The sequence below is a fragment of the Pyrus communis genome, chromosome 1, assembly GCF_041283825.1.
Source record: "Pyrus communis isolate YQ-2024b chromosome 1, ASM4128382v1, whole genome shotgun sequence".
In the NCBI taxonomy this organism is placed as follows: Eukaryota; Viridiplantae; Streptophyta; class Magnoliopsida; order Rosales; family Rosaceae; genus Pyrus; species Pyrus communis.
The window spans coordinates 9,266,874-9,286,121 of NC_142565.1; the positions used below are offsets into that span (position 1 = coordinate 9,266,874).

The window sequence follows — 19,248 nt, forward strand, 5'->3', positions numbered from 1 at the left end:
TCGTCCGTGGACAAGTCAGTTTGTGGATCAAAATCCAAAATCCAAAATCCAAAGTGGGTTTCGTTTTGTCCTAATTTGTGGATGAGTCACTCAATTACTCCAAAGGGACCCAATTATATAAGCTGCATCAGATCACAAGAACCAACACACAAATGCTGTCGGTGTGTTGACAACGAAAACACCATTTACCAGAGTAATTCACCATTGCGTTTTTTAGCATGTATTAGGTGCACACTTGCTTTGGGCTTCACCTTGCTTTCAGCTTTGTCTCAATTTTCTTGAGCTTGAAATCAGTTTATGATGGATCCAGGACTCGTGCTTTCTACCTCTCAATTGTCGTTCCTAGCTGGGAGTCAGTACACCGACCTCTTGCCACTCAGCTTATCGAGTGTTTCCTCTATGGATTTCATTTGGACACATGCTCTGGCTTTGGGTGGCTCATAAAATACAATTAGTTAGCATTATTTGGTAAGATTATGAGAGAGCTCGTAGCACGGTAGCTTGTCCACCCCCATTTTCTGTTCATCCACTTGGTATGTTGGAGGCAGCTATTTGGGCGGAGGCAGATGGCCCCTTTTTTCAATTGTAGGCATGGGCTCCCCTTTTAGGGCTATTTCCTTGTATTTCTTGTATGTCGGGTTGTAGTCTTATTTGGTTGTTTTCGATTGTCTTTGGACTTTCGTAACCTCGTATCAGCTTTCTATTTAATGGAATTAGCTTGTTTGACACACCAAAAAAAAAATACACATAGATCAGCATTTGGTCGTTGACAAAGAGTTACTCAAGCAAAGGAAATAAAGCAGACAGATGCTTTTTTCATATTCTAGTAAATCTGATGTCCAATTCAAGAAAAGGCCATCCATGCATACCTAATTTGACTGGACAGACAACAAACTTGCTTACGAGAAAACCAAATCATAGATGTCCCATAGCATCAAGTATTTGAGTGTTATGTAAGAAAATACAATAAGAAGTTTAATGAAATGGAGCATCACATCATTTTCCCTACACTTGGAACACCCAAAAATATTAGGAGCCAAGTGTTGTGGCTACTTTTTCTGGACTCTTCTCGAGATAGGAAGAATTGCACCACTATTTACTTTAATTTAATCACGTAGGTCCGTCATAGAATGACCAAATCTATTTCTACGTGGAGTTTTATATCAAAAGGACTCGGTGCAATTCAGAAAGAAGTAGCAATCAGTTCGACAATCATTTCTTAACTTAATACTCCATTACGATTACATAGTTCTCTTATGCGAAACGATTTGTATTCTACTATTTCTAAGAATGAGAAATACATGTATCTTAACATTTGAAGAATTTCCATCCAAAGGAAAACCCAATGGCAAGACTTGCATTCTTTCTTAGGCATAGAAAGACCAACCAAGTAATGCAAAGTTTTCCGATAACCATTACCCAAAAAGTTCAAACATAGGCAAAGTTAAAGACTAAGAAACACAACAAAAATAAATTATTGAGTGACGAGGATGATAAAGGAGTCCATATTCAACTTTCCAAAGTCAAGAAGTAAGAAACAAGCTTAATTGCGACGCAAGAAAAGGTTTACTACATCATTAAGGAAAGACTAGACTGCCTAAACATGAAGCCAAACAATTCAATACGGCACTTCCTCCACCATATTACTTTATCATATATGGCATGTATGACGGTGGATTTATCTCAATGGAAGAATGAATGTATGAATTTTTAATTAACATGTAATTTTGTTGGTGTTGCGCATTAGTTTGAATTTCCATTCTCGTATTTGTAATGTTGTTGCACATTGTTAAACTAAGTCTGCGCTTTCAATTGGAAATTACCCAGTTTGAGTTGAGGACCCTCCCGGTATTTTCCTTCTCAAGATTCGTTAGGTAAGAGAAAGACTGAATCTTGCATGATCCAACGTTGAAGAGAAACTGAATCTTGCATAGGCTTATAAGTAAGTTGGGCTATGTTGGATTTATTTATTAATTAATATGGAGTTGTTACATAATATCTAATATTACGAAATTGGCTTTTAGGGCACACTTCCAACAGGGTACTTGTCACATCCCGGCCCGAGATGTGGTGAGTGTCTAGTTAGGCTTATCACCGATAATTATTCCCGAAAATAAATAGTTCGGAAGTGGGGCGTTGTAGATTATGCATTTCACGCCATATTGTATATATAAATTTGGAAACACTATGTGTTTGGACCTAAATTTACGCTATCGGCCCATACAATCAAGGCCGTTAGATGAGTAAAGTTCTAGACCGTTGGATGATAAAGTGGTTGAGATAATTTTCAATTATTATTAAGGAATAATATTGTGGTTTTAATCATAATATTATCTCTTAATATATATTGGATTATCTAAGCCTAATATTGGCTATATCCAGCGGATCGTTTAAAGATAAATGATATCTAAAAGATAGGTTGTTGCTTACCTTGAGAAGTCTTTGACCTAGACTCTAGCTGATGAGTTTGAATTAAAATCAAATTCTACACAAGTGAAGCCGCACCACACATCTGCTTCTATAAATACAAGGCTGCGAACACCATAGAGATGACCTCCAATTCAACACCCAACTGCCCTGCGCAAAACCTCTCAAACACCTTGAGATTTTTTATTTTCTTTTTTCCGCCGACACATCTTCAGTTTGGATAAACAACACTGTGAAGGCAACCGGCGAACATCTTCAGTTTGGATAAACAGCACTGTTGCCGTAGAATCAGCCGTTCCCGAAGCACCTTCAGTTTGGATAAACAGCACTGCGTCGAGGCCGACTGGTTATCTATCCAAGTCTCGGTCGAGAAGGATTTTCAAATCCTTATTGGCAGAGGTCATCTCATTAGCCTTCCCGGCGAAGTGAGGTGTTACCAGGTTACTACATTCGGCACCTTGAGAGTCGAATTTGATATTGAACTTCGTAGAACTAGCAGCCTTGTCTTCAGGCTCGAGAATCCAAAGGCCGAGATTTGTTCCTTCCTCGGCCGCAATCGCAAGATAGAGAAGTCACCGACGCGCTCAACGCAACATCAACAAATTTTACTCCTCGGCCGAGCTCGGCCGACGAGTTGGCACGCCCCGCATTCAACCGAAGGACGTAGTTAGCTTATTAGTTACTCGGCCTGCGCGCCACGTAGGTTTTGTAATTTTTAGGGTCAACACTATGTTATGGTTGAGTATTAGATTGCATCATGGCATATCCATATGTATATTATTTGCACATAATTATTGTGAATGCTTTGAAGTGCAAAGGTGTCGGCCAGCATGGCTCGATTCGGGGTCCTAGTGGACATTCCGGGTTGGGGTGTGTCGCTACTCACAATATTGTTAATTGGTTTTATGGTGCAACTTCAACTCTCTTCACACTATTGTCACAGTGGACACTTCAAATTTGATATTTTATTTAGGATGAGAAAAAAAAATCATTCAATTGTTTAAACCTCTCAAACTAAACCAACATGATTAGTATACAAATTTGGCTAGAGCAATGTGTTCCATGCTTTGCATCAAGCTCGAATTCTCATTCACATAATCTTGATGTATTTAGTATAATTATCTTATCATTTGTACCACATTTGTGTATCATATAATGTATCAATTGATAAGTTTATCTCATTGTATGTTGATTAGAAAAGACTTGATTAACTTCGTTTGGTTTTTTTTTTTCACTAGGAGATCAATTTATTTATGGTATAATTAGGGATCTCCTAAAGTAACATTGATAGTTTTAATTAAAACTTTGTTATAAAATATGAAGCATGATTGGAGATGCCCTTACACCAAAGAAAACGATTGAACCAAACTAGTCACCAATTGATCAGTTTAATTTATTTATGCTACAAATTTGAAATTTAAAGCAAACCAAATCACGCACTAAATTTTTGTGCATAAAAATAAGTAAAGGTTAACAAATAATATAATTCACACTAAAAATTAGGAATACATAGATGGGCATAATTCCAGCCTCAAAGGGCCTTGGAAGAAAGCTCTTGAAGGCGTTTTCCCAACTCATCCAACCTACTACCCCACTCGCTTTTCACACGCAAGGGCCTCACGTTACCATACTCGTCCACACCTTCCTCTTCCCTGTGACTGCCCACATAGGATGACGAAGACGACGGCGGTGCCTTCTTCTTTTTCTTAACGCTCTCTCTGTTTTTCTTCGCCGCTGCTCTCTGCATGGCGAAAAGCACATCCGACCCACTAATTACCTTCTTACCCTCTTCATCTTGCTTTTGCTTTCCTTGTAATTTTGGGTTGGGATTGGATTTGAGTTTTGTGAGGATTGATCGGCCTAAGCCTCCGAGGTCTTGGGATGGCGGCTGAGACTTTGCGGCAATAGAGAGGCGGACGGGGTAAGTCGGAGGTGGTTTGGGGATGAGAGGTTGAGATGGTGGTGGCGGGGGCGGGTAGGTGGTCCACATGGTGTGGTTTTGGTATTCGGGTTGTGTTGCTGATGGGTTGGCTTTCGGTTTTTATGTTGGCCATACATAATGAATGGGTTGGGTTGTCGGCAAGTTGGAGATGGACTTTCGCTGATCCACGGGTCTAAGTTCGGAGAAAAACTTAAATAGTACGATTACATCGTCCAATAAAATAAAATAAAGACTTACGTAAATTTTTGTTTAAATATTTTACTGTATGGGCACTAAAGGTCATATGACAATGTATTTGTGCTATATATGATAGATTTTTCAATGTGATCAGCACACGGAGTAGTACATCATGTATCACTATACAAATGTGAGATATGTGTGTTAAAAAGTTAATAACTTAAAAAATAAAATTTCCCACCACTTTTATAAAAACATGTGGTATACTATCCGTATTCGGGTGACAATAAAAAATTTAACGCTATATATGTTATTCTCTTCATGTTAGGTCAATACACATGTAGGTCATATGACAATGTATTTGTGCTATATATGATAGATTTTTCAATGTGATCAGCACACGGAGTAGTACATCATGTATCACTATACAAATGGTGAGATATGTGTGTTAAAAAGTTAATAACTTAAAAAATAAAATTTCCCACCACTTTTATAAAAACATGTGGTATACTATCCGTATTCGGGTGACAATAAAAAATTTAACGCTATATATGTTATTCTCTTCATGTTAGGTCAATACACATGTGTTGTGATTATTTTTTGCGGTTTTATCACAAATAGTCCTTGAAATTGACCCTCACCATCAAGATGGTCCCTGAAATTGAAAATCAATCAATGTAGTTCCTGAAATAGGTGTCGTAAATTCATGTGGTCCTTTCGTTACAATTTTGTTAAAAATTTCGTTAAGTACTGTTGTGGCACATAAATGGGTCTCATAAGCCATTTTTTCTCACAAATGGTCATTTAAATTGACCCACGCCATCAAAATAGTCCCTGAAATTGACCCGCGACATCAAAATGGTCCCTGAAATTAAAAATTGACCAATGTAGTCTTGCAAGTAAATGTCTCAAATCAATGTAGTCCCTCCGTCACAATTCTGTCAAAATTCTGTTATGTGCTAATGTGACACATAAATGGGTCACACAAGTCTAATTAAATTTAAAAAAAAAATTACAAATAGGTTTAATAATTTAATAGTTAATAAAAAAAAATGGTCAACCCAAAAACCCAGTCCTGCAATCACCTCCGATCCCAATCCACATTTCTCTACCTCCTTCGCTCTCTATTCTCTAAAAAAAATTCAATACACCCATCTTTACACACTTCGACACCCTTCACCGAATTGAAATTGGATCGAGATCACATTTGGTGATGATTTGGCCCATTGGCAACGACTTCTGGGACATCACCGTTAACATTTAGGCGATCAACATCCTCACAACCTTAATCTTGGAGAGCTTATTTGGTGCTTTCCTGGTGGTCTAGTGATGCAAGGAACGGTGAGGTCTACCTTGAGATAATGAGGTTATAACCAAGGTGCGTCTATTGTTGGTTGAAGAATATTTCCACACCCCCTCTTAGGCATTGGTTAAGCCATGTGTCCTTTGAGAATTTATGGAAGAGATCTCTCTTTAGAGTAGGCCCTACTATAAGGAAAAAAAAATTCATCGTGCAAAAAGGTATTTAGACAATTTTTTTAATTAATTATTAAACACACATCATCACATAACAAAATTTTTTACAGAATAGTGGAGGAATGATCATATTGATTTGCAACACCTATTTTTAAGGACTACATTAATTAATTTTAATTTTAAGGACCACATTGATAGTGTGGGTCAATTTCAAGGGTCATCTTGATGGTGTGGGTCAATTTCAGGGACCATCTTGATAATGTGGGTTAATTCAATGACCATTTGTGATAAAAACCCGTAAATTTTATGAAGCCTATTTATGTGCCACATCAGCACTTAACGAAATTTTTAATAAAATTATGACGGAATGACCACATTAATTTGCAACACCTATTTTCAGGGACTACATTGATTGATTTTTAATTTCAGGGACTATTTGTGATAAAAGCCCTATTTTTTTAATCCACGAGAGATTGGATTTGGTAGTTCTTTTACAAACTAGCCAACCAAAAATAAACTTATTCAAAAAATGTAATCTCTTCTAGTTGTTTCTGACGAATATACTCTCAACTTACTATTCATATCATATCGTGTTAATTTCACTAACTCTTGAAATTTATAATTTTACAAAAAAAAAACATTACACTAACATCTCTTAAGGTTTCAATTCACTTTAAAATTTAGAGTAAATCGATCTATAAGTTCTAACTCAATTACTGCATAGTATTAAAAAAAATTTAGTTTATAAAATAGCTCTCATTTCCTTCTACAACCATTAAAAAAACAAAGCACATAAAGACAGAATAGTACGAACATGCGCCTTCCCAATATGGGTGAGTGAATCATATGGTTAGCATGACTTTAGCATGTGTGAAAGAGCGATACCAACAAGTTAGTATTGAATGACCTTATACATACCAACAACTTATACATATCAACAACCTTTACTTATCAACAACTTATACTGTTATACATATCAAAGCACTGTTATACATATCAAAGCGCCAGTGTGACAGATCGATACCAACAAGTTAGCATGACACGTGCACAAAAACGACGCAGTGTGAACAAAGATAGCCTTTTTTCGCGAAGAAAAAGTGAAGCGATTAACTATATCCTAATAAATGCCATTGTTAGGGAAGGGGCAGGTACAACATTGAATTTTCAGTCACCTTTCCCAAATAATTGATACAATGCAATGTGGGATGGGAACGGGATAATTGACCAAACAAAGCATTGAATGTTCATCGACACTCAGTATTACGATTTGGTGGTATTTCTCTTTATCTAGAAGTGAGAGGTTTTATGTTCGAATCTCGTGGATGACAAATTCGATACCAAATTAGGCTGCCTATTAAGTGGTTTAGCCGAACTCCCCTTCTTTTTAGTGTAAAAATATAATGTACTAAAAACAAAAAGTTTTGACTGAAAAAAAATGTCATTAATTTATGGATAATCACAAAAACCAACAAATCGACGTTTGGTCACTAATTTGGGGTCCCAACCTCTGTAACATGTCCCAATGAAGTTTGATAAGCAATCAAAGGCAAAAGAAAAATTCTCAACCAAATTTCCATACCCTTACCACCACATTTTTTTTACATGTGTGGTCCTTCCATACTATGTGGGTAGGAAGGAAGATTGGAGCAGATTGTTTGTCTTTTTGTTTGGGTGTTTTTTACATCCTTTTCTATTTTATACGATCTCGATTAAGCCACGTCAATATTTTATATTAATTTATTTATAGAGATAATAAGACAAAAAACAATAGGAATATAAAATGTTGACGTGACTTAACCGTGACCGCAAAAATAGGAGGGGATGAAAATGACACCCAAATAGGAGGGCAGACAATTTGCCTCCAGGAAGATTAAAACAGATATGCAGAAAGAGGGACTTAATTGCCTCTTCCAATCCTAGCCACACGATTTTTCTATGTTAGAGTTACTCTATCTTCAAGTTTGGGTTCATTTCATTTGAGGAACTTTGATGACACGAGAAAGACTTTTATTTAACAAATTAAAAGCATATACACAACAGATGAAGTAATACCTAACCCTCGATCAAGGGGCGTCCTAAATGAATAGGGTGCACGAAGTTGGATTGTAAAAAAATTTATAGCCACTAGAGAGAAAATTGGAGTAGGATTCTCTCTCCTCTTTTTTTTCCCTTCCCTTCCCTCCTCTCCTATTTAAACGGTCACGGTTAAATCACGTCAACATCTTATTTGAATTTTTTTTATAGAAAGAGAAAGACAAAATAGAGAATATGAAAAAAGAAGATGAAAAAAGATGAAAAGAGAAGATGAGAGAATCATACTCTGAGAAAATTATACTGCCTTCGACCCCTGGCTTTATCATTTGGTGACATCTCTCTTGTCTCTTTCATGTTTCTCGTCTTCTAATCGTCTCCATTTTCTGGTTATAGAGGCTCTTTCGCATTGCTGAAAAAAAAAAACTTACGTGGATCTCTCTCTGTCAAGGTGAGCCTATTGTGGTGACTCTGGCTTACTGCTCAACATTGAATATTGTTGAGATATGAGATTGTGGTTTTTGTGATTCATGTTATTTGTGCACTTGATAAGTACTATGAGGAGGAAGCTCAAATTTTTTTGGAGGCAAGTCATAACAATGTTTCTTTTGCCAGGCATTGCAAGATAATCAAGGGGAGCTTGGACGGTAATTCATTGGCTTGCAAGGTTTAGTCCTTTTGAATGTTATATTCCTTGTCGTTTAGATATGGACGCTCCTAAATATATTGTATTTATGATGAATTTGTAATTGTATAGTTCTTCATGGATTTCCTGTGTGGTTTTTCTTGGGTGAGGTTTGCCCCCACGTTTAACAGACACGTCGGTCATATGTAATATTTATAATGATTTTCATTTTGTTGGAAGAGATCTTAATTTGTTAAACTTTTTCTCTAAATGAAAATTTGAATTCAAAACTTAAGTTTAATTGTTGTGTTGTTCAAATAAATAGAACAAAACGATGAAATTTGATAGTTCCATGCCCACGTTAAATTTCCAATTTCAAGCAGTTGAGATTGGGATAGATCAACTTGTCCTTTTTATGTGCATTGAACATAACTGTACGACGCAGAAGATACGCATCCATGCCCATTTATGTACGAATTTTCAAAAGGATAGTGATATCCACATGCCTACTCTCACTTTTAACTTGCTCTTTATAATTTTCAGTTTCAGATTTAATGAATTGAAGATTATTAGGATAAAATTAACATGGGTGTGTGGATAGTACTATCATTTAAAATTCCTTATCCTCTTCCAATTGAGATGTTAAAAAATAAATATCAAATGTTAATTTGATGGCTGACGTGTCAATTTTAGATTTTCTCTTCTCCAATTCTTTTTTTTTTTGTTATAATAATATTTGTAGGACACATATCAGAAGAAATTAGTTAAAATAAAATTTCATGATTTATAATTAGTGCATTAATGAGACTCACACAACAAAATAGTTAGAAAAACTAATTGACAACACATTTTTTTATATGTGAAAAATGACAGCAAAAAATACTTATAACAATTAACGTATGATTGACGTATTGATTAAAACTTCTTTCTAGCAACATACGCAGCATAGGGTCAATGATTGCCCATAACCCCAACGACTTCATATATCCCCCTTTATATTTGAACGAAATAAAAAATTAAGATCAAAAGATGGAGACTATTAAAAAATTCTTAAGTTGAACATGTTAACTTCTCGAACGAGCATAAAGCCTCCTTCCACAATGCACTCTGCATGTATTTTCCTCTCCCTCCACTCCAGACTCCTGCTTCTCTCAATTCCAAGCTTCTCTAGCGATTAATTTTGGTCAGGCACGGTACTTGGTTGTATCAAGGTTTCATAATTATATGATTTTCTATTTTATCCTCTTATTTTGTGCAAAGTGGTAATTTAGATAGTTAGTTATTAGGAGAGAGTTGCGTTGGCAGAGATCAAATCCGCACTAAGGTGCATAAGTTTGATTACTTTTTATCATTGTGGTAAAGTGTTATATGCAATATTTTTCTCATCTTAGGTTTTGGGGTTTCAAGGGTTCTTTTCTATTGATTGATTGATTAGGAATGTAAATTTACAAACTAAATCTTATGAAATATACGGGGCTTAATTCTTTCTAAGACTTTTGGCTAGGTTTTCTTTATGACCTCATTGTTAGACGTTTTTGGCTCCGTCATAAAATTTTTAATTTCCAAATTTAATTGCGTAGCCTTCCGTTAAGATTTTGACATCTCTTTTGGAGATGTTTTAAACTTTCAATTGTAATTAGCAAAACATTAAGCATAATTTCCAAAAGAAAAAAAAAATTACAACGTGCATTTGCAAATACCTTAATGTTCAGTTATTTTTTAAATAATTCATTCTACAAGTTGGTATAGGAAATTCAATAAACAGAAGGAAAAAAAAAAGAAAAAAAAAAAGGAAAATAATTGCAGCCACAAGTAATTCCATGTGCGAGAGTACGGGTGGAGCTCCTCGTCCACTGAAAACGCCACGTGGACAAGCAGTCTAAGCTATCGGGATTTTGACCGGGTATTTATCAATCGAGTCCATCCACGGATTACCCAACCCGTCCCCGACCGAAATCGGCCGGAGGGCCCGCCAAACCGCGCTGTTACACTTAAAACCCGACCCAAAGGCGATCTGCCAAACCCGATCACCCCTCCCAACCCGACCCTTCGCCTCCGCGTACGACAGCTCGTACCACAGCGAACTGCTCGACGTGTTGCCAAACCGGTGCAACGTCATCCGAGATGGCTCCATGTGCCACTCAGTGAGTTGCAGATTCTTCTCCAACTCGTCCAGGACGGCGCGTCCGCCCGCGTGGATGCAGAAGTGCTCGAACGCGAGCTTAAAGTCCGGAATGTACGGCTTGACCTTCGCCTTGAAAACCTTCTTCCGAATCAGCGTTATGAAAAACAACACTTGTTCGGTAAACGGCAGGACGAGTGGGCCAAGCGTCGTTATGTTCGTTTTCAGCGCGTCGCCCGCCACGGCCATGAGCTCACGCGCCAGCGAAACGCCGACGGTGCCTTTGTCGTCTTCCCGCTGGTAAACGCACTTGTAGTTCTTGTCGTCGGCGCCCTTATGGGTCCGGACGGTGTGTATGAGCTCGTACTTGGACCGGGCGCGGTCGCGGTTCTTGTTTGATAGGAGAACCGCGGCCCCGCCCATTCGGAAAATACAGTTGCAGAGGAGCATGGATTTGTCGTTTCCGAAGTACCAGTTTAAGGTTATGTTTTCGGTGCTGACTACGACGGCGTAGGAGTTGGGGTTTGCTTTGAGGAGGTCCTTGGCTAGGTCGATGGAGATCAGTCCGGCGCTACAGCCCATGCCGCCGAGGTTGTAGGATTTAATGTCGGTTTTGAGCTTGTAGTGGTTGACGATCATGGAGGACAGTGACGGCGTCGGGTTGAACAGGCTGCAGTTAACGATGAGGATGTCGATTTGGTTCGGTTTGATTCCGGTTTTTTCGAAGAGTGAGTCGAGCGCGCCGAACATGACCGACTCGGCCTCGGACCGGGCTTGCTCCATTGACAGCTGTGGCGGGTTGGAGGTGATTCCGCGAGGCAAGTACGTCTCGTCGCCTAGACCGGACCGGTTCGAAATGCGGGTCTGGAAGTTAACCGTGTCGGGAGCAAACGCGCCGTTGTCTTCCGTCATTTTTAGAAACGACTCGACGGACATTTTGCGTTCGTCTTCCGGTTTGTAGCATGAGAAGTCGACGAGGTAGACCGGTCTAGACCTCTTGGCCCAGTAGAGGCCAAAGAAAAAGAGAAGGACCCCTGAACCGGTGAGCCTGGTGGCGGCGTCGATGCTTTCGAGCCGGACGGCCTGGTTGGTCCAGAGCTCGTTGATCCGTTCCAGCTCCAGACCGGTGAGCTGGATTATTACGGAGACGAAGAGCGGTAAAATGAGGAGGAACAAAATAATGGTGGCTGCGTTAACGGTATAGCCATACCCGAGCTTGACGTACTTGAGCTTGACGGACTGTAAGAAGTCCGGCAGGTGCTGCCGGATTTTGATGACGGCGGAGGACGAGTCCTTGAACGCCATCTCCGCCGTCAATCTCTCCTTGTCCATGTTTATACTACTACTGTTATCACTACTACTTTTAGGATGAACAGAAGCAGCATCCATTGACAATTGGTTTTGTGAGTGACTTGAATTAAATCAAGAGTCGCAAGCAAAGTTGAACACGTCTAGGGAAAGAGAGGGAGGAGAACTTGCGAGGAAGAAGAAACGGGGAAGCTTATAAGAAGAGATGGTGGTGTTGTTCCACATACAAAGTTGAATTAATGGTGAGTAGTTCTTAGAAGGGAGATTGGATAGGCAGATGGCTCAACCACCCTTAGGGTTTATAGATTAAATTAATATTTGGGTTATATTTGGGTCCAACTTCTAGTTTTGGAAATGTTTGTTATATAAAATTATGATACGAGTGTGTGCGGGTTGATGGTGCCAATTGACTATATGGCCCATGTGAGATAATAGAGAGAGAGAGAGAGAGAGAGAGAGAGAGAGAGGGGTTTCTTTCAAGCAAGCTAGGGCTAAAGGAGACTTGTTTTTATCTCTCGCACTTATTTGTGAATTTCACATCAAACGTGAATATTAAATAGACAGGTTTTTAATTTTTACTCTTAATTATTGATATTAAATTCGAGGATAAGTGATTATAGACTAAAAGAATGTACGCCAAAATCATGTTTTGTCACTGTGATCTGATTGGAGGTAGAATTGAAATGCATTATTTTGGAAAAGTTAACATTTGATATATGAGGTAGTTGTACGATTATCATTCCCTCCTTTTCGTAATTCGTTAACCTACAAGAAAGAAATAACGAGGTTACGAAAGGATTAAATTTTTTATATGAAACCCTAGTCATATTTTAGCACCAAATATAGGGTTGGATAACTACTTTCTACTAATAAAACGAGGTCTAAGTTCTAGCTGAATGACGTTATTAAATTGAAAAACGGTTCAACATATTGTAGCTTACAGATCCTTTATCAAGCGGGTGAGATCCTATAGGAAATGGACTCAACCCCGGCCAAAATGTTGAACTCTTTTTCTTCTTTGTTGAACAGTTACACATTCTTGACATTTCCACATATGCAAGTGTAAAAGCTGGGGACCATTTGTGCTGCTGTTTTTGGCCTTTTGGGGGGAAAGTTGTTACGTTCAATAATATTTGGGACTTAAGATGGTAAGCTATATGTTATATATATATATATATATATATATATTACATGATGGGAGTGTGGGGAAAGAAACAAATAAGGGGTAGGGGTATTTTGGGAAATTTGTGTAAGAGAATGAGTGGGGTGGTGGTGCATGGTAGTTGTGGGTGTAGTTGACTGACCAAATCTTTCAAAGAAACAATAAACGGAGGTAAGAGTCAAACCAGTTCATGTAGCCGCTAAACTGTCTACGAAGAAGCAGAACTAACTGACCAAACAAACAAACCGTCCAAAACTTCGCCACGTCTGTTTTTATTGCATTTAATAACGTTAGAGAGATCAAAATTTTAAACTATATTTATAAACCAAATAATGTGTCACTGATAGGAAATAATCATATTAATCAACACTCAAATAATAATTCAATCATTAACATTCACATCATTTGATTTACAAAATTTAGTATAGAAATTTAATCTCCCTTGCAAGTAACAACTCGGATAAGCTGCGAAACTCGTGTAAATGAAAATAATTAACATATGTGATAACCATAAAACAAGTCCATCGATCTCAGTGTAGAACATCATTCACAAAACCATACTTATAATCATAAACCATTCATTGGAAATCTCGAAGGAGTCACCTAGACATCCATCGGTTTTTCTAAATCAAACCACAAAGGTTCTCAAATCTCTAGTTCATAAATACGTTAAAAACTAGGCTAGAGCGACACAGTTCAGCCGAAGTGTACAATAAGTAATCATCAGTAAGTGGTCCTCCAATGCGGATTAACCAAGTTTGCCCAATATGATACCAAGTTTGCCCAATGCGGATTAATCAAACGCAACCCTTAAAAAGTATTGACACATCCCGATCGAGATCAGGGCATGCTGGCCGTCATGTGGAAGTGACGTAACCATGTGCACAATGCGGAAGCTAATAAAATAATAATATCAATAGTACGAATATAAAAAAACTAGCTTTACACAAGGTAATAATGAACAAGTACAAGCGTAAGTGTGAACACTAAGTTCAGAGCACGAAAACCTAATGCAGTCCGGGAGAAACGACACAACAAAAGCACACCCAAAGGTGGTCCTACACTGGTGGTGGTCTGTCAGATATGCCGGGGAAATCCTCAGGGAAACCACCAAACGTGCTAGCCAACTAGAACCTGGAGGGGCGCAAAACAAAAGCATGAGTGAGCAAAAACAAAGCTTTTCGAAAACCATTTAATAAATAAGTTCTAAACCATCGCCGTAAAACCTGTATCCTTCCCAGAAAATAGAATATATATATATATATATATATATATATATATATATATATATAAGTCATGCTCAGAAACATGCTATGCCAAAACCTCGAAGTAAAATGCAAGTGCTCAGGTAATATCGCATCAATATCATATAATCTGTCAGCCGGATTCACCTAACGTGACCTGTACAGCTGAATCTAGAGCTCAAATCTCCGTCTCACTAACTAGACCTGCACACGAGTCGGAACCACCTAAGGTGGTCTGTACGACAAGCCTGGGTGTAATATAAGTACGCTCAAGTGCTACGATCACGTAAAGGCTGGGCGAATAATCACTGGTCACCTACGAGTCGGAACCACCTAAAGTGGTATGTACGACAGGATTGTGCACCTAACTTGGATCCAAGATGAGCGTGTGGTGCGGGAGGTGAACATCACGCGAAGGACTGTGCCCAACTCTGGGCGGGAGTACTAACATCGGGGGTGCAGGTTATGAGCTCTCTATGCATCTCAAATCACTACTGAATGTAAACATAAATCACAACTCACCTGGCACTTACCTGTGCGTCCGCAGCACCAAACATACATACATACATATATATATATATACATATATATATATATATATACATATATATATATATACATATATATATATATATATATATATATATGCAACTAACAATGCATAAACAAACGGCAAACTATAGGCATGGCATAAAAACGAATACACGTTCTAAATCAATTTCTGGGAAAAGTATAAGTATATAGGTATATACGGAAAACTAAAAGCCCACTCACTGGTATGTGGAAGGGTCGTAACCCCCTTGCCTTGAGTGACCACGCTCGTCCTCGGGGTAGGTATCACCTATATGTGAAACAGCTATAAAAACGTTAATTTTAAAGCACATAACCAACCTTAAGAAATAACTTCTCATACAATGCTCAAATGGGGTGTATGAATACACCAACGTGATCTACTCAACCTCAGGAACATCCCCATATTTTTAGAAAATTTTTTCACCGTCGCACGCACCTCCACGCGCCGGCCACGCGCAGGCACGTGCTTGGCACGCTAACAACGTCAGTTAACGTCGTCAGGAATATTCCGTTAACTTTAACGGATTTCGTCAACGGCGTTAGGAATATTCCGTCCAAACTGACGGAATATTCCGTCTTCTTCTCCGGCGAGGCTCCGGCGCCGGAAAATCGGGGAAATTTCAAATCGTCCTATCTTCTTCGTTTTTCAACCAAATTTCACAAAATTGGTACCAAATTGAAGCTTACAACGAGATGAACAAAATCATAACACTTTCAAGTGCTAAAATCCACGAAATCTCGCCGGGAAAATACCCCCAACTCCGGCCAACCTCGAAACTCACGATCCCGACGTCCAAAACCTTCAAACGAACCACCCCGAGTCTCCTAAGGACCTCACCAAGCTTCCTACAAGCTTGAAATTCCCAAAAACATAAGAATTTACGTGTGCATGAACAGTGCCAAAAATCGGGTATCCCAAGTTCGACGTGAAAACGAAGATATCCTTACCTGAAATGGGTACGGTTGAACTTCTACGGACCTCACGAACATGGATATGTACTTTGTTTCTTCGATCTGTGAAGATTACAAGGGTTTTGGAGTGTGTCCGTACACATGGAGGGGGAAAATGGGAGAGAGAGGGCTCGGGACAGGGGGTGCAGGGCAAAAAATGGTGAGGGTGAGTGTGTGGAAATGTGTGTGGTCCACAACCAGCCACACCAAACTCAAAAACAACCACACAACAAAAATTCACACTAGGGGCAAAATCGTCTTTTCACGCATACGTTTTAAAATTTTCGGAACGGGCTGTCATAGTATGGTTCTTAATGCAAATTAACTAGGCAGAACCATCCATGTACCATTGCTACATGGTGCAGACTTGGTATCACATAACCCATTGGCACTAGGGCAACAGTCATCTACGAACCTTCACGTTTCTCAAACATCACAAAAATGCATATCAAGTCACTTTCATGAAATAGATCGATAGTTGAATTTAAAAGAAACATTTTAATAAAAGTACTAGCACGAGAATTTTCAAGGTAATACCTCATATCACATATACTAAAGTCACTCACATGCGCGCTGAGTCAACTGAGATATTTCGTCACTATGATGAAATATTCCGTTACACTCAACGAAAATTGTAATGGCATACCGGACGAAGTCAGGAATATTCCGTCACGTGACGGAATATTCCATCGTCCCTTCCTTCCTTCTGTAGTCGGCGTCGCCGTGTGCTGTTGCCCGCCGCCATCAATTTCACCGAAAACTGTAAAATTGGCCAGAAAACTTCTCGAAGATATAACTTGTTCCTTTTTTCAACTAAATTTGACGATCCTTATATCAAAATGAAGCTACAAAGACAAGGAACAAGTTCATACCTACTGGAAGTAGGAAAAAAAAAAAAAAAAAAAAAAAAAAAAAAAGAAGGTCAGAGATGGCCTAAACTAGTCGAAAAATCTCAGCTCAAATCGAGGTTCTTGGAGCTTTGTTATTTGAGGTAAACCCAAGCATCCAATGCTCGAAACTGACTTCTGGGGTGACCCGACTCAATTGGTGGCCGAAAATTCGATCAAAATTGACGTAAAAGATACAGAATCTCGTCGGAAAAGCTAGCCTGTTAATGGGCTCGTGGGTTCAGACATATCCTTCATGAATCTCCGCAAACGAGTGTGGTGGTGATCAGGGTGTTGAGGTGAACAGGGTAGTAGTGATGTTTTCAAGGACTAACTCGCCGAAAAAATGACGACTTGCCGTCATGTGTAGCTCGGGTAGGAGGACGTTGAGAGAGAGAAAGTGCAGAGTGAACTGCATGAGAAGATAGAGCGAGGGAGAGAGAAAGGGAACACGGAAGAAATGGGAAAGGGGGTTCCACCAGCACGCAAAAAAGGCCATAAAGATACAAACAAATTTACAGGTAAAATTACCAGAACTACTCTCGCTTTTCGAGCCCCATAGGATCTCCATTCTAGTTCCAAATTTTACTCCGCTTATGCACATGTGTTCGTAACGATTGTTTGTGTCCCATTACAGGTAAAATTACCAAAACTGCTCTCAATTTTCTAGCCCCGTAGGATCTTCATTCTAGTTTCAAATTTTACTCCGCTTATGCACACGTGTTTGTAATGATACGTACTACTCAAATATGCCAAGAAATGAGGCAAAACATGAAATGAGCTCAACTGTTCATGTAGAATTTCTCCCAACATGGGCATTTTCATCCTTTTGCAAATTCGAAAAAAAAATAAAATAAAATAACGAACGTGTCGTAACAACATTGAAATACGAAGTTTGAATAATGAAATCCGGGGACGGGAGTTCACATACAATCTAGGAATTGGCGTGTGCTATAATTAATCACACTCCTAAGAGGATACAATATAATATCCTAGATATCCTCTTAGATTATCCCAGTTTAATACAGATTTCATATACTAAAAAGTCTTTATCGACTAGTATAAAACCCCCATCTTGGGTTCATCTGTGGGAACACAATTATCACATTCTCAATATTCTCTTGTTCATTTCTTAAGTTTTAATATTTTTTACTAACTTAACCATCAAAGAACCTTTGATCGATATCAGACTGGCACCCAAGGATAATCATGGTTGTCTGTTTTTTTATAGGTAGTCGAGTTTGCTCAAACCCTTTATTGAGGATGGTACGCAAATTTGATTTTAACAATTATTGATTAACGTGACAGGTACACATTACCTGCCAAACTGAAACCATCGGACTATTGACTTGTTTATTCTATAAAACTAATAATTTTTTACTCATTAGTAAATGATGGATCGTTCTAGTGAATAATGTCTTATCTTTTAACTTAATGCTTTCTGATTTCAAACCTTTTTTTTTTTCTCTATTTAGAATAGATTATAATAATAACATCGCTTGTTATAAATAAATAAAAAATAATAAATACTTTGCTTGTTATATATAACAAATAATAAATAGTAAATACTTTGGCATCACAGTGAATATAGCCAAATAAAGTAAAGTATGTAGCAGCCAAAACAAGAAAAATAGTAGAAAATCGCAACCCTTTTGATAAACAATTAAGATTGTAAGACTAAAATTTAGGAGGTGTATTCAATTGAGATTTTGAAGGATTTTAATTTTTTTGATGACTTTAGGGGTATTTAATCAAGATTTTAAGTGATTCTCTGAAATTAAAGGGGTATTCAATTATAATTTTAAGATAGTTTATTAAAATTCTTAGAAATCCGGATGTATTCAATTAGGATTTTAAAGAAATTTATAACATTCCAGGTGTATTCAATTAGAAATTAATTTTAAAGAATTTGAGAAAGTTGAGGAATTAGAGGGAATTGGAGAGATTTCGTAGTGTATTTTAAGTATCTATAAATCTTATCTCTCCTTATGAGATTTCGTAGTATAAAACCCCATAGAGATTCCATATAAAATTTTGATTCAATTCCCTCGAAATCTCATAAGGGGATATGAAATTTGTGGATGCTTAAAATACACTACGAAATCTCTATAATTGTGACATCCCACATCGTCCAGGGGAGTGATCCTTAAATGTATATTCCCATCCCTACCTAGCACGAGGCCTTTTGGGAGCTCACTGGCTTCGGGTTCTGTAGGAACTCCGAAGTTAAGCGAGAAGGGGGCTAGAGCAATCCCATGATGGGTGACCCACTGGGAAGTTGCTCGTGAGTTCCCAAAAACAAAACCGTGAGGGAATGGTAAGC

At 38.3% G+C, this 19,248-nt stretch overlaps 2 protein-coding genes across 2 annotated transcripts; both read right to left on the minus strand.

Annotated features, from left to right (window-relative positions):
* Positions 1-3,785: 3,785 nt before the first annotated feature.
* On the minus strand, positions 3,786-4,509 carry LOC137721446 (uncharacterized). The gene has a single exon (XM_068460541.2). It carries the CDS (start codon positions 4,415-4,417, stop codon positions 3,959-3,961), a length of 459 nt encoding a protein of 152 aa, XP_068316642.2. The 5' UTR covers positions 4,418-4,509; the 3' UTR covers positions 3,786-3,958.
* Positions 4,510-10,367: 5,858 nt separating this feature from the next.
* LOC137720268 (3-ketoacyl-CoA synthase 1-like) lies at positions 10,368-12,687 on the minus strand. Its single transcript, XM_068459316.2, has one exon. The coding sequence runs from the start codon at positions 12,187-12,189 to the stop codon at positions 10,558-10,560; it is 1,632 nt and encodes a 543-aa protein (XP_068315417.2). The 5' UTR covers positions 12,190-12,687; the 3' UTR covers positions 10,368-10,557.
* Positions 12,688-19,248: the final 6,561 nt, after the last annotated feature.